General features: G+C 54.2%; 2 protein-coding genes across 3 annotated transcripts in view; both read left to right on the top strand.

Annotated features, from left to right (window-relative positions):
- Positions 1-6,201, top strand: part of ZC3H3 (zinc finger CCCH-type containing 3) — a 156,566-nt gene extending 150,365 nt beyond the window's left edge. For both annotated transcript variants that reach the window (XM_057406663.1, XM_057406662.1), the window contains exons 12-13: positions 3,749-3,829; positions 5,258-6,201. In XM_057406663.1, coding sequence (XP_057262646.1) covers positions 3,749-3,829; positions 5,258-5,289 — 113 coding nt within the window. In that variant the 3' untranslated portion in view covers positions 5,290-6,201. The remainder of the gene's footprint in view (positions 1-3,748; positions 3,830-5,257) is intronic.
- A 4,548-nt stretch (positions 6,202-10,749) lies between these two features.
- MAFA (MAF bZIP transcription factor A) lies at positions 10,750-12,269 on the top strand. Its single transcript, XM_057406671.1, has one exon. It carries the CDS (start codon positions 11,326-11,328, stop codon positions 12,190-12,192), a length of 867 nt encoding a protein of 288 aa, XP_057262654.1. The 5' UTR covers positions 10,750-11,325; the 3' UTR covers positions 12,193-12,269.
- The last annotated feature ends 11,878 nt before the right edge of the window (positions 12,270-24,147 follow it).

The raw sequence follows: 24,147 nt of genomic DNA, 5'->3' as shown, positions 1-24,147 counted from the left end.
TCCCAGCCTTCCCTCCATCAAAGCTTTTTATAGCTGGATGGTGGAGTTTGGGAAGCTACAAGCAAGACGTCTTCCCCTGCATCCCTTCACTTTGAGGCTTGTGCATCTTCTGTCCATGATGTGGGGCATCTCCAGCTGCCTCCCACCCTCACACCTTGGGGAGCAAAGCAGTTCTTTAAACCCTCATTGATCAGGAGCCGTGGACAAGGAGAGGATTTGGGGACAAGGACCAGACCCATCTCCTTTTACCCTCTATCTGGTGCGATTTGTCCTCCATCAGGTTTGAGGAGCGGCAGTGTGCACTGGCAGCCCAGAAAGCCAACCATATTCTGGGCTGCACCAAAGGAGCGTGACCAGCAGGTTGAAGGAGGTGATCCTGCCCCTCTACTCTGCTCTAGTGAGACCTCATTTGCAGCACTGTGTGCAGTTCTGGTGTCCTCAACATAAGGACAAGGAGCTGTTGGAACAAGTCCAGAGGAGGACATGAGGATGCTCAGGGGCTGGAGCAGCTCTTGTATGGAGACAGGCTGAGAACATTGGGGCTGTTGAGCCTGGAGAAGAGAAGCTGCGTGGAGACCTCAGAGCAGCTTCCAGTGTCTGAAGGGGGCCTATAGGGATGCTGGGGAGGGACTCTTCATTAGGGACTGGAGTGATAGGACAAGGGGTGATGGGTTCAAACTGAAACAAGGGAAGTTTACATTGGATATAAGGAGGAAACTCTTTACTGTGAGGATGCTGAGGTGCTGGCACAGAGTGCTCAGAGAAGTTGTGAACGCTCCGTCCCTGGCAGTGTTCAAGGCCATGTTGGGCAGAGCCTTGGGTGACATGGCCTAGTGTGAGGTGTCCCTGCCCGTGGCAGAGGGTTGGAACTGGGAGAACTTAAGCTCTTTTCCAACCCATTCTATGATTCTTTGCTTCCCCACCTTTAAACCCCCCTGTATCCACATGTGAATGAAACAAACCTTGTTTTCACTCCCCCGTGGGGTGCAGCTGGAGCCGCTCGGCTCGGCAGCGTCTGGGGGAAGGCCAGGCTTTATTGAAACCCATAATGGTGCCACCTGAAGCGTGATTTACTGCACTGTCCACTCCTCGGCCTTGATAATATGTTTCTATTAGATTTCCTTCCTTTCCCTCCTTCCTCCTCGCAAAGAGAGGCAACTTTCTCCATCTGCCTGACACCTTCTTAGGCTTAGGCAAAATAAATGTTGATTTTCATCAAGAGGAAGAGCGCTGGAAGTCCTCATTCCCCGCCTGAGCTTGACAAGCTCAGCAAAAGCCGCCCGCTTTTCGAGGGAGAGAACTGGTGCTCCAGCCCCGGTTCTTCTCTTTGGAAGCAGTTCAATCATCGTAATGAAAAAGGGGTTTCTTAGCTTGGCTTTCACTAACTAGAAATGATATACCTGGTTCCTGGAAGATGGATTGTGCGGCTGCTGAAATGCAGACGAGGAGGAGAGGGGGGAGAGAGTGAAGGCGCGCGAGACGCGACCCAAGATTGATCACACCATTTGCAGGATCTCCCATGCACAAACAGCAGAAAACATCTTTTCCTTTGCTGGGGTGGGTTTAGTGACACCCCTTTATTCTCCTGGTCCCCCCTTTGGCTTTCACAAGGGGGTGTTTCATCGTGGGGTGCTCGCCCATCCCTGTTTGCTCACCGTGGGGTGAAGCATCCACTGCTTCATCCTTTCCCGGAGCAGCATCTCCCTCCATCCAAAGTGAGAAACTGGACCAGTTTAGTCCTTTTGCATCCTATTTTGGGGTTGATTTTATTATCACCCTCCTTAATTTTGTAAGGAATAAGTTTGAAATCAGGCTGGGATTCTCTGAAAGCATCTCGGCTCCATTCAACCTCATACTGAAGTCAGGAAGTTAATTACAGTTGATTTAAAAATCACCTTTTCTTGTCTTCCTTCCCCCAAAAAAAGAGAGAAATCGATATTTCTCCTTCTGTAATCATATTTGCTTTGAGTTGCAAAGCCTGGCTTTCATGTATATTAGCTAATGAAGTGTTTTCCAGTTCATCCGGCATGGAATTGAGCCATTTCCACTGTTCCCATTGGACCAGGGCTGTGGTTTTTTGGGGGCAGGAATGAGGAGATGCTCATTTTGCCCCTTTGGGGTTGATGGGTTGGACCCTAATTAACACCAACCAGAATGGAATTTGGATATTGCAGGCTGGCTAAACCATGTGGAGCAGCTGAAACATTAGGAAGGTGATCAAAGGCCAAGAGGGGTGCATTGGGCATCTGCTTGGTGTTGCTGTTCCCCAAAGCTGAATTTGGTTGCTTTGCTAGTGACTAATGGCCAAGTCCGAGGTGGCTGCTGTGCACCACTCTGATGTATGGGTGTTATATTAAGGGTGGAAAGGTGCTAAATGAGCCCTCTTTAGTCTACATAAATTAGCTCAGAAGCTATGTATCACTGCCACGGAGGCTTAGACTCAGAGGCAAGTTTGTTTAAAAGCAGGGAACAACTCTTGGTGACTCCCTGTTGTTGGATGCTGCTTGGGGTCCTCTTCTCTCCACACCTCTCTGCCCCAAAACCTTCTCCTTTGGGCTTTCAGGGCTGCTGGAAGGTGCCCATGGTCCCACCTCTGTGCTGGCCATCATTTGGGAGGTGCAGTGTGGAGCACCAATGTGTTTGCAGGGTCATAGAATGGTTTGTGTTGGAAGGGACCTTAAAGCTCATCCAGTTCCAGCCCCTGTATTCTGGCAAACCTCCTTTTCCCATCCACATTCATCTTGGTGTGTTCTTGATCAGGTGTCCACACACTCTGTTACCAACCCATCAGTTTGGTTGGTAGAACCCCCTAACTGCTGCTACTCTACACCCTTCAGGGAGGGAAAGGTATGTCTGGTGTTGAGGTTGAAATGGAGGAGGACTTCACACCATCCACCCTCATCCATGGGATGTGCCTGGACTCATCCTGCAGACAGATCACCCTTCATGGGGTTTTGGCTTCATACAAGCAGTTGGGCCCCTCTTTGGGGGAGGCACAGCTCCAGCAAGCAGAAGTCATCACCTGAAGCATCTTGGGGGGGATTCTAAGGACAGCGGAGAGCTATGATCCCCAAACCTTTCTCCAGCATGGCCATAGCACTGAGCATGAGTTAATCTCTTGCTTACTGGTGCTCAGGTGTTACCTGCTCCACCCCAGCCCCAAAGCAGGTCGAGATGTTCACCTTGGGGTGCAATTTGAAGCTTTGTCTATCTTTTCTTTCCTATTTCACCCATAACTTGGGGGTTCTGCAGCAGCTCTGCAATGGGAAGGGACCTCTGAGTGTCTCCATCCCCTCCACATGTAGGGGGCTGAGGATGCTCAGGGATCTGAGGAACCAGCCACCTCCATCCCAGCCATGGCCAAGGGGAACATCAGCTCTGGGCTCACACAGAGACATGTCCCCATCCCAAAGGGACCAACTCTGCACTGGAATGCTGGGGAAGGGGCTGCAGGGCAGCAGGGCCAGGCTGAGCACCCACTGGGGACACACGTGTCGCCACCAGCAGTGGGCAGGGTGGCTTTGGGACAGGATGCAATTAAAGTTTCTCCACTTGCTCGATAGTTAATCCTTCCTGTTGGCCCTCTGGGCACCTTTTATTCCCTTTTCCCCCTGTTAAAGCATAAAGTGCTGAGGCTACAGGGGCGGAAGAGCTTGCGATGCTCCTGCACCTGCATCCCAAAGGATTTCCAAAGCAACCCAAGAAAACTTTAATGACTTTCTCCTCTTTTCTTCCTTTCTGCTCCCAGTCAGCACCAGAAGGAAGAGGACTTTGCTGCCAGTATCCTTGGGGGACTCTGAAAACACCTGTCCAAAGGAGGGTGGCAGAGGTGAGGCTGGTGGGTGCTATTGGGTTGTGTGCTGCTGGTGGAGTGGAGGAGCACCCGTATGCCCAGTGCTTTATATCCAACCTAAATCTCCCCGATTTCAGTTTGAACCCATCACCCCTTGTCCTATCACTCCAGTCCCTCTCCAGCATCCTTGTGGGCCCCCTTTAGGCACTGGAGCTGCTCTCAGGTCTCCCCTTCCGGCAGCAGAGGGGCAGGATCCCCTCCCTGAGCTGCTGTTCACGCTCTGGGGGTGCAGCCCAGCACACGGGGGGGTTCTGGGCTCAAGCACACACTGAAGCCAGGTCATGGGGAGCTTCTCATTGACCGACAGCCCCAAGTCCTTCTGCCATGGCTGCTCCATCCACTCTGCCCAGCCTGTGTTTGTACCGGGGATTTCCCCAGCCCATGTGCAGGACCTTGCCCTTGGGCTGTTGTACTCCATGAGGTTCACACATTCCCACTTCCCAAGTGTGTCCAGAGCCCTCTGGATCCCATCCCTTCCCTCCAGCGTGTTGATCACACCACACAGCTTGGTGTCATTGACAGCCTTGCCGAGGGCTCATCAATCCCACCGTCCATGTTGTTGACAAAGACGTTGGACAGGATCCTGTTGGAACTGTTGGAACAAGTCCAGAGGAGGCCACAAGGATGATCAGGAGCTGCAGCACCTCCCCTATGGAGCCAGGCTGAGAACATTGGGGCTGTTGAGCCTGGAGAAGAGAAGCTGCGTGGAGACCTCAGAGCAGCTTCCAGTGTCTGAAGGGGGCTACAAGGATGATGGAGAGGGACTCTTCATCAGGGACTGTAGTGACAGGACAAGGGGCAACGGGTTCAAAGTGAACCAGGGGAAGTTTAGGTTGGAGATAAGGACGAAATTCTTTCCTGTTAGGGTGGTGAGGCACTGGAATGGGTTGCCCAGGGAGGTTGTGAATGCTCCATCCCTGGCAGTGTTCAAGGCCAGGTTGGACGAAGCCTTGGGTGTCGTGGTCTAGTGTGAGGTGTCCCTGCCCATGGCAGGGGCGTTGGAAGTGGATGATCCTAAGGTCCTTTCCAACCCTAACTATTCTATGATTCTATGATGGATCCCAACACCGACACCTGAGGGACACCACTCATTACTGGTCTCCACGTGGACATTGAGCCATTCACTGCAGCTCTTTGAGTGCAACCATCCAGCTAATTCCATATCCACCAGGTGGTCCCTCCATCATGCCCGTGTCTCTCCAGTTTAGAGACAAGGATGTCACAAGGAGCGCTTCACACAAGCCCATAGAATCATAGAATGGTTTGGGTCGGAAAGGACCTTAAGATCATCAAGTTCCAACCCCCCTGCCGTAGGCAGGGACACCTCACACTAAACCATATCACCCAAGGCCTCGTCCAACAGCACCAGTTGCTCTGTCCCTACCTTCTTCCTCTCCTCCCCAGGCAAACGGCTGCAGATCAAGCCCAGGCTGTGAACAAGAACCCAACCCAACAGCATCCAACCAGCTCAGGAACCGCAGAGCCGGGCACTACCCGGCCCCTACCTCAGGACGCCGCGGCCACACGCGGCACCTTCTTCTCCTCTTGCTCTTTGGGGACGTTGTCATGGCAGGGAATGGGGTGGCAGCACTGGGGCAGCATCACCCCCCTTCCCCTGCAGCTTCATTGGGAGTATTGAAGTTGCCAATAAATGATCCAGTTTAGTGAAGATGAAACCTGCTCTGGGCTCTTTGGATGCTCACAGGGTTGGGAAGAGGCTCCCAGCCCCACCAGTCCTCCTGCAGATCACAGCTCTGCTGCTGTACAGGACATGAGGTGGTTGTGCCATCAAGCAGCGTGCCCCTGTCCAGGTCAGCCAGTCCACAGGCAACAAGCATGTCTGGTGGTCTCAAGTCAGCACCACACTGGGATGTAACAGATCATAAAGCCCCCACAGAACTCCAGTCTCTCCATGCCACCTGCATCCATCCTGCTCCATCCCCTTGCTGTTAGGAGGGGATTTCTTGGAGCAGAGCCATGTGCCGAGAGCATCCCAAGTGGAAATGTGCTGGGAGCAGCACTGAGCTCACATCAAAGGCTCCTGCAGCGTGTCGGGGTCCCCATGGCTGGTTGTACCCTGATGCCACCTCTCCCCATCCCAGAAGGGGTTTGGTTTCCCTTGGGAGACCCAGCCCAGTGCTTTGGGTCCCTCCGAATCCAAGCAGGAGCAGAACATGGGGAGAGCATTGTGCAGAGCCAAGTAGCGGCCATGCAGCTGCTGGTACAATGGGGTTAGCATCCATGGGTACAATTTCCACCTGGATTTTTGGGCAGTGGATGCTGTTCCCACATGATTCTAGGCCCAACAGCAGGATTATGAGGTGCTGAGAGCCATGTGCAGTGGCAGGATTTGCTCCATCACATCACCTGCAGGGAAAGACATCAGCAAGAGCATAGGTGAGCACTGGGGATCCCTGGGGACCCAGCACCCAGCTGGGCTTGGTGATGGGGTGGGTGATGGAGCCTTGGGCTCAGCTGCACCATGGATACAGCAAGGGGCTGATGGGTGCAGTTTCACCCCCAGGGACCCCTATGGTGGTGGTGGTGGGGGGGTATCTTGGGGGCTCCTGGTGAGGGATTTATCACCTGTCTCAAGTGACTTGGACCATGGGATGCCACCAGAGGCACCACGTGGCTCCTCTGTAAGGATGCTGAACTGGCAATGCAGTTTAGTGCCACTCGGACACCAGTTTGTGGTAGCCTCATCCCCATTGTCCCCCCAGTTATCGTGAGGACCAGCAACTCCTACCCCAGCCTGCGTACCACGAGCTGTTTTCTAGTGACACCTTTGTTGTTCCCATTGTTATTCCATGTCTTTTATTGACCCTTGTGTTTTGATATGTAAATAAAGGGGTTGTTCTCCAGGATGCCTGGTCGGAGCATGGCTTTTTTATTCGGCAGTACATGAACATCCCATCAAGGAGAAGCTGCTCTGATCCCCAGATCTTTGGGGTTCTTTAAGTGTTAGAACCTTTCCCCCCTTTCCCCATAATTATGTTTCTTCATAGTGGTTTCCTACCAAAAAACAACCCAAATTCACTACAGATCAGCCCAGGGGAGATGATGCTGCTGCATCCCCAAGGATGACCGATGCAATGTGGTGGTGACCAAGAGCTTTGGTGATTCTGGCTGTGGCTTCCTAATGAGCAGTCGAATGAGGGTTAAGCACTCATTAAGGAAGGTGATGAGTAGCTCCCCAAGAGCCCTGATGCTGCTTCCCACTGCTCCCTTCCCATGCAGGGTTGTCATTTATTGCTGGCTCTGGTTCAAATCACTGCTTGGGAGTGATGGATATCTGAGGAGCGATAAAAACAGCCCCTGGAGATGGTGGTGGTGAGCCCTGACGCCTCGGTGACGGGCCCCAATGGGGTTTATCCACCTTCCCCATGATGCTGCGGTGATGGTCTATGCCAGCACCATGGTGTGGATGTGCCCTGGGGGTTCCTTAGCTGGAGAGGTGGCATCAGCCTCTTGGTATGGTTTTTCCTTCTCCCAAAATGATGGCATCAAGCAACCTGCTCTAGTGTGAGCTGTCCCTGCCCATAGCAGGGGGTTGGAACTGGATGAGCTTTAAGGTCCTTTCCAGCCCAACCCGTTCCATGATTCAATGAGTTTTGACCCTTCTCCCTTCATCAGCACCCAGACTCCTGCTGCAGATGCTGATGGAGCATCACCAAGATGGTCCCACCGACACCCCGGGGGTCGAGAGCTCCCCAAGCCCATCACCACCCCATGGGGAAACCGAGGCAGCGCCCATGCCTGCACCCGGCCCTGCTCCAAGGGTTAACGGGGCAGAGGGGCCACCCGCTCTAAAAGCAAGCGGTGACACCATCCCATGGCCACCAACCTGGTTATGTCACTCGGCTGCCTGCGTTTCAACCCCGCCGACCGGCGCGGCGTGGCCGGGAGGGACCGGGACGTGTCACTGTACCCAGCACCCGCTATAAATACCCCAAGGGGGTGGCTTGGGCCGGTGACGGCTCCATTGGAGCCCTTCCCATTCCCTAAATCCCATCCTGGCTCCGGCCCCATCCTTGGTGGCAGCTGCTGATGGGGGCCGGGTGCCCCCGAGGCATGAGCGGCTCTGGGGAGGGAGGTGGCTCCGCATCCCAGATTCCCAGAGCTGGATCCCGATATCCCACTGCGCAGGTACGGGGATGCTGCGCTGGGGGTCACACAATGAATAGGGGTTAAAAACGTCCCAGGAAAAGGTTTTTTTTCTGTTGCAAAAGTATCAAAATGCCCTTTTTTTGTCCCATTCTTTGTGCTATCAATTGGGGGGCTCCCTGCCCAAGTTTGGGGTCTCCAATGTGGGATAACTGTGTTCCAGGTTATCCATTATGGGATAAATTCCAGCATTAGGAGGGTCCCGGGGGACCTGCATCCATGTCCCTCCTAAGGAGGACAAATATCACCCCTGGCTTAATTTTACCTTTACAGGAGGAGAAGGATGGAGAAGGGGACAACAACACCCCTGACCCAGAGGCTGGATCCAGTAGAAGAGATGAAGTGGGGTTGTAATTGCTGGGGATGCAGCAGGAGAGGGGGTTTCACCCCCCCAAATCACCCTGTTTTGTATTCGTTTGCCCCAAGTCATCCCATTTAGCCCAGTATTCCCCATTCCCAAAGTCCCAAGTGGGGAGGGCCATCAGCTGGGTAAGGGGACCATGTCCCCCCATCCCATAGCGGGCAGGATGCAGCCAGGCTGGGATGTTGTGGTACCCCAAGGACATCCTATAGGAGATGGAGACATGGGAGGGGGGTGATGGTGGGTATTGACAGCCCCTATGGGATGAATCCCTTGGGATTAGGGGTACAACTCAATGGCTACCGCTCCGTGCCTCAGTTTCCCCCCAACACCTTCCTATGGGGCTGTGCCCACAGCCAGGACCAGGCCCCTGTGTGCTCCATCCCTGCCCATAGTGTGCGTCCCATAACCCCCCCCCAGCGCTGCCCTTGACCCCATCAGGGTTAATCCCGACTCCTTCCCTGGCACATCCTGGTCCCTCCTTGTGCTGCAGCTGCAGCAGCCACGAGGTGGCAGGGCTCGGAGCAGCAGCCAGGCCAGGGCCTCATCCTGCGCTGGGATGAGCACCCAAAGCCCCTCACTCGATGCCAGTGATGCCTTTGCCGTGGGGTGGGACAGCGAGGCTTCATCCTGGAGCTGGTGATGCTCCTCACCGTGTGCGAGGCACAGACATCACCTCCTGTGGCACGAAGCTGGGGCCAGACCTGGATTATGGGAACATCAAATAATATCCCAAAATAGATAGATGTATGTATTTTGGAAGGGTGGAAAACCTTCCCTGTATCCCAGGGAGGATGCTCCGGACTGGGAACACCGAGGTGGGGAGGGAAAGGGCTTCATCCCTTTCATCCCAGGTCGATGTTGTGCCTGGTACCCACAACAGCAATGGAGACTGTGGTCCCTCAGTGAGGTGTGGAACCTGGTTTGGGATCAATAATCCCCGTTCTGGGTCTTTCCCTGTTTTTTGGGGAGGAAATTATGGTTTCTCTTCTGTTTGTGCTCACTTCTTGCTTGGGCCTGGAGTGGTTGGGGGGAGATGGAATGGGGGGGTGGAATGGAGGGAGCATAGACAGGGGATGCAGAGGGATGCAGAGAAAGGGAGCAGAGGGACTGCAGGAGGTTACATGGGGATGCAGGGGGATACAAAGGGATGCAGAAAGGTGGAGGGGGGAGTGGAGGGAGGATGCAGGGGGGCGCAAGGGGATGCAGTGGTGGTGGTGGGGGTGCACAGGATATGAGAGGGGATAAAAGGGGAATGTGGGGGGGATGCCTGGGGGGATGAAGGGGCATGCAGAGAGGGGGCACAGGGGGTTAGAGGGTGTTATATGGGGGTGCAAGTTTAAGCAAGGGGATGCAGGGGGATGAACGAAGTGATTCAAGGGGATGCAGGGGGGATGCTGAAGATGCAGGTAAGGTGCAAGGTGGTGCGGGGGGGGGGTGCAAGAGGTTACATTGGGATGCAGGTAGGGGTGAAAGGGGATGAGGGGTTGGGGGGGTACATGAAGGATGCATGGGGGTGCAAGGGAATGCAGGAGTATGTGGTGGGATGCATGGGGAAGGAATGGTGGGGAGATGCAGGGGGCATTCAGAGGGGATGCAGAGAGGGGATGCACTGGGGAGGAAGTGGGGTGCAGTGAGGTACAGGGGAATGCAGGAGGGATGTGTGTCGGGGGCACAACGGGATGCAGAGAGGGGATGCACTGGGGAGGAAGTGGGGTGCAGTGAGGTACAGGGGAATGCAGGAGGGATGTGGGTCGGGGGCACAACGGGATGCAGAGAGGGGATGCACTGGGGAGGAAGTGGGGTGCAGTGAGGTACAGGGGGATGCAGGAGGGATGTGGGTCAGGGGCACAACGGGATACAGAGAGGGGATGCACTGGGGAGGAAGTGGGGTGCAGTGAGGTACAGGGGGATGCAGGAGGGATGTGGGTCAGGGGCACAACGGGATGCAGAGAGGGGATGCACTGGGGAGGAAGTGGGGTGCAGTGAGGTACAGGGGGATGCAGGAGGGATGTGTGTCGGGGGCACAACGGGATGCAGGCGATGCAGGGGGATGCAGAGAGGGATGCAGGGGTTGATGTGATGGGATACAGGAGGATGCCGGGGGTGGGGGATGCCCCGGGCACGGGGTCCCCTCCTCCGGAGCCGCCGCGGGCAGCGCCGACCCGGTCCCCGCAGTGATTGACAGCAGCCCCGAGGCGTTACCATGGGGATATGCAAATCGAGACGGGGCATCCGCCGCGCTGATAGGCCAGAAACAGCAGTCCCCGCCCCGGGAGGCGGGGCCGGGCCGCGCTCCCCCGTATATAAGGCATCGGGCTCCATTCAGCCGCCCGGTAGCGCCGAGTACGGGCAGGGAGCAGGCAGGGGACGGGCAGGGGGGCAGCCCCCGCCCCTGGTGCCCGTGTCCGGGGTGGGAGGAGGAAGAGGAGGGCAGGAGAAGGCTCCTGTCCCGGGGAGGTGGGGCCGGGGCAGGTGCCAGGGGAGGCAGGAAGGGGCGGGCAGGGCGCTGCCTGCTCCCCGCCATTGGGACCCGGCCGCAGGCAGCGGCGGAGCCGTGCTGGAGAGAGCCCGGTCCCGCACCCACGGGGCTCCGCTTCCCGGCGGCCGTGGTGGGGAGAAGCCAGGAGCTGAGCCCCGGAGCCCGGCTGCAGAGCGGTGCGGAGCCCCGACGGAGGGGCCCGGGGCCCGGCTGAAGCCCCGAGCAAAGCCCCTGCGGAGGGTGCCGGAGCGCGGCTGAAGCCCCCAGTGAAGCCCCGACGGAAGGTACCGGAGCCCGGTTGAAGCCCCCAGCGAAGCCCCCTTCGGACGCTCGCGGAGCCCCGTTGGGGCAACCGGTTACACCGCGGCGGAGAGCCCCGGAGCGCGGTGGGAGGAAGAGCCCCGAGTCCTCGGTGAGCGGCGGTGCCCGGGGGATCTCCCCCCGGTCCCTCCATGGACTGAGATGGCCTCGGAGCTGGCCATGAGCGCGGAGCTGCCCACCAGCCCCCTCGCCATCGAATACGTGAACGATTTCGACCTGATGAAGTTCGAAGTGAAGAAGGAGCCGGCGGAGGCGGAGCGGTTGTGCCACCGGCTGCCCGCCGGGTCCCTGTCGTCCACCCCGCTCAGCACCCCCTGCTCCTCCGTGCCTTCCTCGCCCAGCTTCTGCGCTCCCAGTCCCGGTGGGCAACCAGCCCCTGGCCCCCCGACCACCACCGCCGCTTCCCTGGGCTCCAAGCAGCAGCTGGAGGAGCTGTACTGGATGTCGGGTTACCAGCATCACCTCAACCCCGAAGCTCTCAACCTGACGCCGGAGGACGCGGTGGAGGCGCTGATCGGTGCCCCTCACCATCATCATCATCACCACCAAGGCTACGAGTCCTTCCGACCTCAGCCTTTCGGTGGCGAGGAGCTACCCCCGGCCGCCCATCACCACGCCGGTCATCACCATCATCACCATCACCATCTGCGCTTGGAGGACCGCTTCTCCGACGACCAGCTGGTGAGTATGTCGGTGCGGGAGCTCAACCGGCAGCTGCGGGGCTTCAGCAAGGAGGAGGTGATCCGCCTCAAGCAGAAGAGGAGGACCTTGAAGAACCGAGGCTACGCTCAGTCCTGCCGCTACAAGCGGGTCCAGCAGCGGCACATCTTGGAGAACGAGAAATGCCAGCTCCAGAGCCAAGTGGAGCAGCTCAAGCAGGAGGTGACCCGCTTGGCCAAGGAAAGGGATCTGTACAAAGAAAAATACGAGAAGTTGGCCGGCCGGGGCTTCCCGAGGGAGCCCTCCCCATCCGCCGCCCCCAAACCCACCGCTGACTTCTTCATGTGAGCCTCAAACACGGGGAGAGGGAGGGAAGGTTGTGTGTGTATTGGGGGGGGGGGGGGTGTCCCCCTTCTTTCTCCCCCCCATTCCATGTATGGAACGAACCCTCCGCTTGTACAAAACCCCGACAAATGTGTTATTTTTGGGTTTCTCACTCATAGTTTGGGAAGGGGGGAGCTGAACCCCCCTCCTCCACATGGGGGGGGGGCCCGAAGCCAGCCTGCATGCGGGACGTGTACGCCCCCCCCCCCCCCCCGGGAGCATCGGCGCTATCCCGGTGACTTCTCCCCCCCCCCCCCATCCCTTATCCTACGTGTTTTACCCTCAATTTGACGTTGAGTTTTTGGAGGGCTTCCTCATAGACGGCGGGGGGGGGGGGGGGGCCGTCTCCCCTCCCCCCCGCCTAACCTGAGCCACGTTTAACTTATTCACCCTTGTAAATATGTAGAAATTAGTTAGGGTTTTTTGCCTTTTTTTTTTGAATTTTTTTTTTTGGGGGGGTGTTGTTTCTTCTTCCTCGAGCCTATATTTTGCTTGATTATGAATTACAAAAAAAAAAACCAAACAAAAAAACACCAAAATCCTTTAGAAAAGAACAAAAAAAAATACACAAGTCCTAAAAAAAGTTTGTATGTAATAGCATGCAAATAATATCGAGTTAATTTAACGATGTTGGGAAGAAGCCGAATGCACTATATACAGGAAATCGATTGGGTGAAATAATACTGTTTTATAGAGATTTAAAGTTATCTATGCTCTTACGAATAGCGGGGGGGTGGGGAAAGGGAGGGGAGAGGGAACAATTTTAGGGCGACCTGAAAGGCAATATAGTAATATATGAACTGCGAACGGTTGGCTGCTATCTCACTATGCACCGGATTTATTTATTAACCCTCGGGAACCGGAGTTTTTTGTTTTAAGCTCCATGTGGGAAGAAGGAAGGAAAAGGCACGATCTTCCTCGTGTTAAAAAAGCAAGGAGAAGAGGAGAACCCGTGCTTGGAGCAACCGCGGGGCCGATCCTGCGCGCAGGAGCGGGGCGGGTTTGGTGGTGGTTGTTTTTTATACCAAGTTGCTTATTTAAACGCGGATAAAGCAAAAAAAAAAACCCGTTTAAAAGAAAAAAACAAACCCTGACTTTTGGGGTAAATCGCAGAGGTCTTTGGGACAAAGCGAGCTCGGGAGCCTGGTGCATTTTAGGTACTGATCGTGCGAAGCGTTTTTAAACGACCTGTTGTTTCGATTTGTGACGGTTTTAACGATGTTGCATCAAGATAAAAACTTATATTCAACTAGAGCCTGGGTCGGGTTTTCTCTCACTTGGGGGGGGGGGGGGGGGGCTGTGTGTTCATCTTTGTCTTTTCGTTTTTGGGGGGGTCGATTATCCCCTTTGAGGCTTCAGATTGATGCCAAAACCTTCCCCGAGCTCGCAGGGATAAAGCCATTCGGGCGCTGTCGCTTGCGAGCCAGGGAGCGCCGTCGGCTCTGCCCCACCGAACCCCGGCTTTTCGCTTTTCCTGCCTTTTTTCCTGCTTTTTTTTCCTGCTTTTTTTTTTGTTGTTCTTTTTTTTTCCCCCCTAAATGGAAGGTCCCGAGGTGTCCTGGAGACCTTTAGAGGTGGCCGCTCTAAAGTCACCTTCACCAGTTTGGTCCCAGCTTATCCGACCCCGTCCCGCTGAGCTTTGATTTTCAACGGTAATAAACGATTTTCCTTTCCCTTTTTCTTTCCTCTTTTGAGTCCTTAATTCAGGAAAGGGGGGGAGAAACGCAAACCAAACGCTCTCCTTCCCGAAAGGAAAGCTTTAGGGTTGGTATTTACACGTGTTTTAGGGGGATTTGGGACTGTTTGCAGGGACGCTGTGTCCCGGCTCTGCTCCGTGCCGCTGGGGAAGCATAGAGCAATATCCTTGCAGTTTTCCCTGGTTTTGTTGGGCTCACCGGGACAATTTACGCCCGCAACCGATTTCTGAGCGTTTTGCATAGATTTTTATTGTTTATTTTACTCCCTATATTTTCGCACAGGCTCTGCCATGGCAAATCCCAAGCGGGAGCTGCCCCGGCGCAATGGCTGCGGCGTGTTTGCTCCGTAAATCCCTGCCGTGCTAACGCACACCCCCTGGGATCATCCAAGCTTTGTGGGGTACATGTGGCCCTGGCACCCTCTGGTTTTACCTTCCCTGCACCCCCAGACCTCATCCCCCTGTTTTCTTCCTCTGCTTCGGTGCCTTATTTTGTGTCCGGAGAGTTTTGAGCGGTCTGAGCAGTGCTCGGTGTCAGGCTTGGTTTATTGGGATAGGAGCTGGGATGCATGGAAACACTCTCACCCCGTGCTTTATGCACCGGTGCTGGGCAGAAAGAGGGCTCTGGGGGGGTTAATTCCCTATTCATGTTTATATATGGAGCTGGGGAAGCTTTTCAAACCTGATTTGAAGTAAGGAATAACGAGTCCTGCTGCCCTCGCATCTCTTCCTCTCCCTGATTATCTTAGGGGGTGAATAGCATCTCCCCGGTGGGTTATTCCCAATCTTTTCCTCCCAACTTCCCCCTGTTCTGACCCATTATTTTTGGGGAAGCATTTTCAGCTGCCTGCTCTGTGACTAAATGAGAGTTTGGGGAGAAGAAGGGGTTTGGAGCTGGTACCTTCACAAACCATCCCAGGGATCTCGGGCCATCTCTTTCCTGGCTCTTGCCGTGGTCCGTCTTCCTGCAGGCACGTTCCGTGTGTCCCTGTGGGTCATTCCCCCTTTTCCCAGCTGGCTGGAGGATCAGAGCTGCCTTTGGAGCCGTGTGGGGTTTTGGGGGGGAGCGCTGGGGTTCAATGTGATGCTCTATGATGCCCGTGGGATGGCTGCAATTGCCTCCTGTGCCCTAATACCTTCCCCATCACCTTTGAGAGTGAATACAGCACTTTGGGGTAGAGGATGCCCGATTTCCCCCCTTTCCTCGGTGCTCAGCACTGCTTCTTCCCTCCTTCCTCCTCCTCTTTGATTTTTGTTTCTTTCTGGGGGTGCAGCAAGCTGGGGAAGATGCAGCCTGGGTCTCTGCGTGTTGCGGGGTCAGGAGCAGACTGTGTTGATGATCGTGGTGTTACCCCGTTCCCTTCACCCCTGATCTTCCTAGGGCATCTTTAGCAGGGATGTGACCCCCAGCTCCTTGCACAGTTATTCATTTGAATGACTTTATTTTTCCATTGCTTTATTTATTTTCTACCTCCTCTGGAATTTCCTCAAGCAGGGGATTAGCTCAAACAGCACCCACGGGCATTATTGTCACCCGTTAATCCTGGAACTCCATGGGGGACCCCATCCCATGGCCACTCCATAGGGAGATAGGGGAGCAGAAACAAGCCCTTCTACCCCTTTACAGTGTTGGGGTGCAGCTGGGGACCTCCTGGTGATCCCCATCACTCTGACCTGCTGAAGCTCCAAATGGGGAACCCAATCTCCTGGATCTTTCCATGCTCCTGTTTGGTGAATAAATAATAAAACCTAAATCACTTTATGCCCTCACAGGGTTGATTTATGGCTTGTCTCCTTGTAGGGGCTGGAAGGGCTGAAGCCCCCCTGCACCATGGCCTGGGTGGGGGTCTGGGTGGTCCCTGTGTGGCTTTGCAGCATCTTTCAGGGTGGCCGTTTGGTCTTGTGGTGCAGGACCATGTCTTGGTGCAGCACTGGGGTCTGCATGTGCATGGCTGGAGCATGTTGGCGCATGTTTTGGGATGGGGCGTGTTGTGGGTGGCGTGTCAGTACGTGTCACCCCGTGCTGCAGGGCTGCGGATGTTCATGGGCATCATGTCTCTGCTGCAGTGTGGGATTTGGGGTGGCTCTGACCTCTTTTTAAAGCTCTTTTCCTCGTTTCTCCTTGTCTTTGAGCATCCTTCCCCAAGCGCTTGCTGCTCTTTGGGGTCTGCATGGGGCCGTGGGACCTTGGAACACACCGCATGCTCCTTCCTAACAGGATCTGCAGCCCATCTCCAGCCCAGCCCTGTGACCTTGGAGGGGATGAAAACACCAGCCCCATGTTCTCACCCCAACCCCATGGCCTGGCTTTTGGGGTAAGGGTGTGGGGACAAGCCTTGGGGGGGGGGGGGCGGTTGGCCTGTGTTCCCTGTGATACCACTCACCTGCAGAGCTTTTTAAACCCATTTCCAAGCTCTTCCTGCACTTTAACACAGGCTTGAAGGCACCACGGGCACTGCTGGGTTGGGAAACAGCCCAGACTCCTCCAGCCATCCCCACTGACGGGTTTCACACTGGGAATAAGGAGGATCTCGGGGAATGCTCAGCACCCCGGAGCACGCTGCCCAAGCACCCATAGGTGCCCAGAACCAGTTACAACCCCCGTCAAAGCCGCCCACTGACTGGTGCTGTGTGCTCCACGGCATTCCCAAATAGCTGTAGTGTGGAGGATACCTGGGAATTCTGCAAACAGGCAGAAACCCACAGCAGGCCGATCAATGCAGCATCACTAGAGCACCCCTTGCTCCTTCCTCCTCGGTTATTGATGCTGATACCCGGCAGGTTTGCCATGGGAGCACCGCAGAACATTCCACACAAATCCCAGCATCCCGCTAACGTGATATAACTCCAGCCCTGGGATATTAAATCATGGGGTGGGCAGATGGATTAATGCAACTCCCAGCTAAATAACCCCCCCCAACTAAATGAGAAGCCAGGCACCGGATCCAAGAGGCTGCATGGGATGAGCCGAGCCCCGGCTCAGTTTGGAGCTGGGATTTCTTGGCTCGAGCTGATCTTTACAGTCTGGCTCGGCTGGAGTTTGCCTTTTGCTGGTTCCCTCCTTTCCGTGCTCCAGGCCCTTGATATTCCCCACATCGCTGGGGAGCCAAATGCTTCCCTGGTCCCCATATATAAACCATAGAGGTATATAAATGCATATATATACATACAGCACCTGGCAAAAGAGCTCGTCTGCTTCTGCTTGCTTATGGGCTCGGCTGTGTTTGCACTCACACGGCTCATCCCTTCGGCTGGGATTCATTCCCAGGGCTGTGCAGAGTCCTCTCTGCCTTCCTCCAGCCGGAGCATCCTTGTGGCACCGATATCACCCCTAACCTCAGTGGGAGCTGAGGTCCCTCCTGACAGCTGACACATGGGAATATCCCAACACAACATGAAGAGGACTGCAACTGCGTTTTGATCCCAAATTCCTTGCTTTCAGGTGGGTCTGCATCACCCAGGGATGCTGTGGGTGGTGGGATGTGGGATGCAGAATACACAGATACAGAACGTTGGATGTGGGGTGCAGGTACTGGGATGCAGGAGGTGGGGTACAGGATGCAAGAGTACAGACCACTGGATGCAGGTAGTGGGATGCAGGGTGCGGATATGGGATGCAGAAAGTGGGATATAGGATACAGGAAGTGGGATGCAGCATATCGGATGAAGGAGATGGAATATAGGATGAACAGATACTGGACACTGGATGCGAGATGCAGGATATGGGTGTGGGATGCAGGAGGTCGGATGCAGGCTGCAAAGATAGAGAACACTGAATGTGGGATACAGGTAGTGGGATGTAGGATATGGGTGTGGAATGCAGGAGATCGGATGCAGGATGCAGGAGGTGGAATGGAGCAGGTGGGATGTACAATATGGGATGCAGGATGCACAGATAAGGCCGTTGGATGTGGGATGCAGGATATGAGGCTGAGATGCTGGAGGTGGGATATGGGATGCAGGAGGTGGGATAGGGGATGCAGGATGCCTATCCACGGATGTGCATAGGGAAACCAGCTGCATTACTAAGTGGCAAACATGCCAGGACAGTGTTACTCCTCAGTTTCAGTGGGGTCAGGTCCCATCAGCCATGGCCCTTTCCTGCCCCAGCTCTCTGTGCAGTGCAGATCTCCTTGCTATCATCATCCCCAATGCCCAGGCATTCCCTTATCCCCCACACTGGCCCCACAACTCCTCATCCCTACCTGCCAAGCTCCCCTGAGATCATCAATTTAATGCCTAACAGCCCAGCAGGTAAAATCCAAAGGCTCCTTGGCAGTTTTCCCCCTCCTTTTCCTCCCTTTCCATAGATGAGAGCAGGGAAAAGGAGGAGGGGGGGGACGAAGATGACACATAGAGCATCCTCCCTCCCAACACCAGGTTATTTATTCATGTAAGAGGCTCCCTGGGAGTGCGAGCTGTAATTTGCACAAGCAAAAATAAACTAATTGTTAGTTTCCATTTACATAAAGAGAAGGGAAGAGACAAGGGGGAGGTGGTTGGGAAGGAGAAGGGGAGCCTCAAGCTGCCATAATTTCATGGGTGTCATGCGATGTAGGACCAGTTCTTCCCCTGCTCCCATAAGGATAAGGGATACCCTTTTCCCAGGGTCTTATCCTACCTGTATGGGGATGATGCTGGATTGGAGATGGAGGGGCTGGTCCATTGTCTTCCTTGCCATGGGGCCAGGGCTGTTTGTGAGGTGTGAAGCCCATCTCGATGCAGGCACAACCAGGGAGAGGACAACTGCTGTCATCAGGTGGCTAAAAGGGAAGTCCTGTCGGTGTCAGGATGCTCTGGGGAGCTGAGGGAGGTTGATTTGGGGTTTTGACTTTGACCATGGTGTGCATGGGTCAAGAAGGAGGACCTGGTCCATGACAACAACAACAGAAAAAGCAGGAGCTTGAGTTGAGGGGACACCCCACGTGTTCACAGTACCCCCCAATTCTTGGTGCAGGTATGACAAGACAACACAATGACAGCCATAAGAGACAAAGCAGGAGCTCAAGCTGAGGGGCAACCCACATATTCACCATCCCTCCCACTTCTTAGGGCAAGTCCTTTGCTTTCTGAGGCATCTTTTGGGGGTGTTTTCGTGCCCAAACACCTTTCACCCTAGTTTATTGCTCCCACTTCTCGACCAGTCTCTCCTTTGGACACAGGTAGTCTCTAACCCTTGCTCTTACTGCTCAAGTGATGGGGTGGCTGGAGGGGCATCTTGGTCTTCCTATAGGGAGTACCTTAATGTGCCCTTTGTAGGCAGGAGGCACGATGCAGGATATGGGATGCAGGAGGTGGGACATAGGATGCACAGATTCTGGACGCTGTATGTAGGATGGAGGATATGGGTGTGGGATGCAGGAGGTGGGATGCAGGATGCAAGTGTACAGCACACTGGATGTGGGATGCAGGCAGGGAGATGCTTTTGAGACCTTCAACCATTTTCTCAAGTGAGAGCTGTGGAAGAGCACTGAGAGGGGATGTGTTTGCTGGATCTGGTCTGTGTAGCACTAAATACCTCCTCTTTCATCAACGTGGGGCATCGTGAGGACACTTCAGGCCAGGGAAGAAGAAGAAGAGAAGGAAGAACACATCCATGTTCACATGCACTGGAAGGAGTGGAGATTGGTGATACTGGTACTCACTATCTCCATCATCATCCCCACTACATGACACAGGAGACCCCCACCATGTCCCCACATCCCTTTGTCATAACACTTTGAATGAGACCTGGCAAGTGTTTCACTCAGATTTACACTGACAGGTCCTGTCCTTTAATTAAATATCAATGGATTGTTGGAAGAACACTTCCTTGGGTTTCTCAAATCCAATTGCCATGTCATTAACTCCCAGCCATACAACCCATGGATAATGACTGTCTCATTAATACCTTCAAGTGATGAGGAAGTTTTAGGCAATTAATATTTGTGGGCTAGTTTGTATCAAGTGAATTCCATCAGGGTTATGGTACTAATGTGGACATCTAATAAGCTGCATAATGAATGTCTTCCTCATTAGCATCTTTTCAGATGGTGGTGAAACGTCAGGCACAGCCCTTGTGACCAGGCTGTGTTTAATTAAACATGTTAGCACAGAGGGACTCATGTCTGTTACGTGTGAATAGATCCAGGTCGGAGCAGGGTACAGCTCTTACCTTGACTGGTCTGAAGATGAAGAATGGGTTTGGGGGTGGTTTGGAAATGGGATTTAGGACTGCTCAGAAGCTAAGATGCAGGCAAAGGCATATTTTGCCTTGCAAGAGGGTCAGGATACTGCCCAGGTCACTGTTGGTCCATCATTCCTCGATTCAGAGCAGGGTTTAGGTTTAAGGCTTGGTCTTCCAAAAAGCTGGCCAGAGCCACAGGCTTCCTGATGTGGACAGGGGCAAAGGACTGGCCAGCATAGAATCATGGAATGTTTGGGTTGGAAAGGATCTTAAGCTCATCCAGCTCCAATCTCTGCCACGGGCAGGGTCACCTTCCACTAGAGCAGGGTGCTCCAAGCCCCTGTGTCCAATCTGGCCTTGAACACTGCCAGGGATGGGGCAGCCACAGCTTCTCTGGGCACCCTGTGCCAGTGCCTCAGCACCCTCACAGTAAAGAACTTCTTCCTTATCTCCAGCCTGAACTTCCCCTGTTTCACTTTGAACCCATCACCCCTTGTCCTATCGCTCCGGTCCCCGATAAAGAGTCCCTCTCCAGCATCCTTGTAGCCCCCTTCAGACCCTGGACCACATTTCCCCAATATCAGCTGCAACTCCAGAAATGATTAAAATGAAAACTCAGGCAAATCTTAGGCTCGGTTTAAGCCAAAAGGTGGGGCTTTGGTTGGGTTTCTTCGTGTGCTGGCAGAGGGTTTGCTGGCATGTCCCAGCCCTGCGGTCGTCTTATCCCATGTTGCTTCCCTGAGGCTTTCATTGCTGCCACATCCGTTGAGGAGGATGGGGAAGGAGGAAATCAGCAGGACAATGTGGCTGTGTCCCCATATGAAAGGGATTCGTAGGGCATCTCCATCTCCTAGCATGGATACAGCTGGGATGCTCACCGGCCAACAATGTGCATCAGCCGTGTAACTGGTCTTGGCCATAAGATCTTCACTGGGAGATGGCCATGACCTGGCTGAGCCTGGTTCTCTCTGCCCACAGCCTTCCCTTCCCTGATGCTCATGAATAAAAGATTGACCCTATCTACCTGGCCTGTTTGTCTTAGTGAAATATTCATCACTCGCTGATTAAGTTTTAAGGAAGGGACGTGTTGCCCAGGTGGGTTTCTGTGCTCCAGCTGCCCAGAGGCAGCGGGCTCAGAGTGGGAAGTGATGGGGTTGGGGTTTGCCCCCTCTGATTGCTCTGGGGAGAGTTCAGCTCATTCCCTGCTCCTGGCTGGGGTCCCTGCAATAAATCCACATGGGATAGTGAAAGGGGGAGGACCAGGACGGACTCAGCTCCCTTCTGGGGAGGTGACTTGATGCACATGAAACCCAGCACCTCCAGAGCACACAGAAAGAGTTGGATTCAGGAGAGGAGATACAAGCCTTGCCACTGTGACCACAGAGGAGGAAAAAGGCCTCAGGTGGCCTGAATGAGGTCCTTGGTCCCTTGTGAGTGTGGTGGCTGCAGAGGTACTGTTTCCTCTCCACAGTGAAGCCTTCCTGGGATGGCATTGGCATTGGGAATAAACCAGAGCTAAAATGGTTTTCCTTCGTGGTTATCCATAGTCCCTAAAATAAAGGGTTTACTGTTCATTTCTTCCCTCCCCTCTTCTTGTCTCATTACGAGGGCAGGCAGGAGATGCTCAGGAGCTCAGTTTTAATTGTAATTAGGAAGGATTTCAGCTGATGCTCTTCCCATAAGGGTTCTTACTGGGGTAACTTTTCATGTGAGACAGGATGGAAGGATGCTCCACCACCCGATGTACTGGCACCATGCCCACATCATTGCCATTGCAGGTAAGGTTGCCCCATGCAGCATCCCTGGCCAGAGGTTCCTGCTCCATGAATGTTTCAGGAGCCAGCGTGGGGGTCCTGGGGGTCTCCTGGGACACTGCTTAGTGCAGGCAGAAGCACCAGGCAGACAAGAGTGAAGAGAACTGCAATGGGAACCAAGCAAAAGGCTGCCAAAGGCACAAGGTCAGGTATGAAATATTGATGGAAGGGAGGTGTGGAGGTGAGGCTGCAACACCCCAGGTCTGGCTTCCTTCTCCCCCATCACAAATGCACAGCCAGCAAAGTTTTGAGCAGTGGTTAAAGATGTATGAGCCTCGTTTGTAACAAGTGGACCCATCTGGCACCATGTCTCTGAGGCTTCTCTTCTAAGCTCTCTGATAGTAGGTGGTGGGACTGGGAGGGGAGATGTGGTAGCCTCAATGTAAGTGACATGGTGTGAGCTGGGACCTGTGGGACCACTAATGTGGTTCTGGTGGTGGGATGGTTGAATGGGAGGTATGGGCAATGGGATGGAGGAAGTTGGTGGGAAGGATGGTCATTTACTAGGAGACATGGGCAATGAGATAGAGGTGGTTGGATGGAAGGGATAGGAAATGGGATGGAAGTGGTGGGCCAGGAAGGATGGGCAACAGGGTGAAGGTGGTCGAGGTGGGAGAGATGGAGCAATGGGATGGAGGAATTTGGGTGGGAAGGATGGGCAATGGAGTAGAGGCTGTTTACCAGGACCGATGGGCAATGGGATGGAGGTGGTTAAGTGGGAGAGATAGGCAATGGACTGAGGTTGATTATGACAGGAGGGATGGATGTGGTTTTGGTGGTAGGGAGAGGCAATGGAACTGATGTGTTTTGAGTTGGTGGGAAGAGCAATAGGAGGCAAGTGGACTGTGGGAGGAATGGGCAACGGGATGGAGGTGGTTGGATGAGAAGGATGGAGCCTTCAGGCAAAGGCCTGTCCCAGATGGAGACTTCATTTCCCTTTTCAGGGCAGTCGTGTCCTGTTTGGCCCCTCCATTCCCTGTCTGTATGAGCAGCTCAGAGGCAGAGCTGCTGCCCTCAGGGTCTGCACCTCCCAAATCCATCACCATGTCCAGCAGAGACATCCCCATGTCCAAGGACCATCTCCTCCCCTCCCTGCAGCCACATCTCCCCCTGACCGCCCCGAAGATGAGGTTCCCCAAGCTGGTGTTGAACCAACTCTTCCTAGAAATAACACCCCATCAAGAGCTGTATTTCCTTACACAAATGATTTCCTTTTGCCTCCGTGCAAGCTCATTAGCATTCCTAAACGTTACCACACGGATCGATGCGGTGCTGGACCAATGCACGACAGTCGATTCCTGTTTGCCAGGAAACTTTACTTCCCTGTCTAATCAGGCAGGGCCCAGCTGATGGCAACATCTTTCTCCCTGCTTTTTGCTCTCGTATTGGTCACCCACTGATTAATTTCCAATGGGTTAGCTCATCAGAGAAGGAGGCCCTCCAGTTTAATTAGAAACAGGTAATATGAGTGTGTGTTATCATGCAGCTGTCCAGAGGTGGGTTATTATATCTTCATCAGGGACTGGAGTGATAGGACAAGGGATAATGAGTTCAGACTGAAACAGGGGAGATTTAGGTTGGCTGTAAGGAAGAAATTCTTTATAGTGAGGGTGCTGAGGCGCTGGCACAGGGTGCCCAGAGAAGCTGTGGCTGCTCCATCCCTGGCAGTGTTCAAGGCCATGTTGGACACAGGGGCTTGGAGCAACCTGCTCTAGGGTAAGGTGTCCCTGCCCATGGCAGGGGTTGGAGCTGAGTGATCTTAAGGTCCTTTCCAACCCAAACCATTCTGTGGCTCTATAATAGGAGCGTTCTGGGAGTTTCAGCTTCCCTTATAATAAAATCAAAAGAAAACATGGAATAAAAGCTTTCTGGCCCTCGTGCTTGTAAGGACAATGTCCAGCATGGGAGCTGATGCAAGCAACTTCGTTGCCACCTGCCTGAGCCCACAGGCAGCCCCATCCCTCTCCACAGGCAGGCACTCCTCCGGATGCCGTTTCTGTTATGTTATTGTAAAACAGAACAACTCTTTTCTATGGAGCCTGATAGGATAGGAGAGCAACATCCACGCTGAGCATCCCAGTGCCTGCGGTATGGTCCCCCCCGGGAGCTATGTGCCATGTGGGTCTGTGCACACAGGCTCGCTCCCGTTGGCTTCGCTGGCTCCAGGTCTCCTTGCGAGGAGCTGCCGAGTCAGCAGCCTGCACATCTGCAGCGCGGGATGCACCAGAGGACGAGATTAATCA

This window comes from Pezoporus wallicus, unplaced genomic scaffold, assembly GCF_028554395.1.
Source record: "Pezoporus wallicus isolate ANWC-B61680 ecotype Strahan unplaced genomic scaffold, APGP_CSIRO_Pwel_v1 contig_13859, whole genome shotgun sequence".
Lineage (NCBI taxonomy): Eukaryota > Metazoa > Chordata > Aves > Psittaciformes > Psittacidae > Pezoporus > Pezoporus wallicus.
Note: the sequence above shows the minus strand (reverse complement) of the source record. Positions and strands in the feature narration are given on the sequence as shown.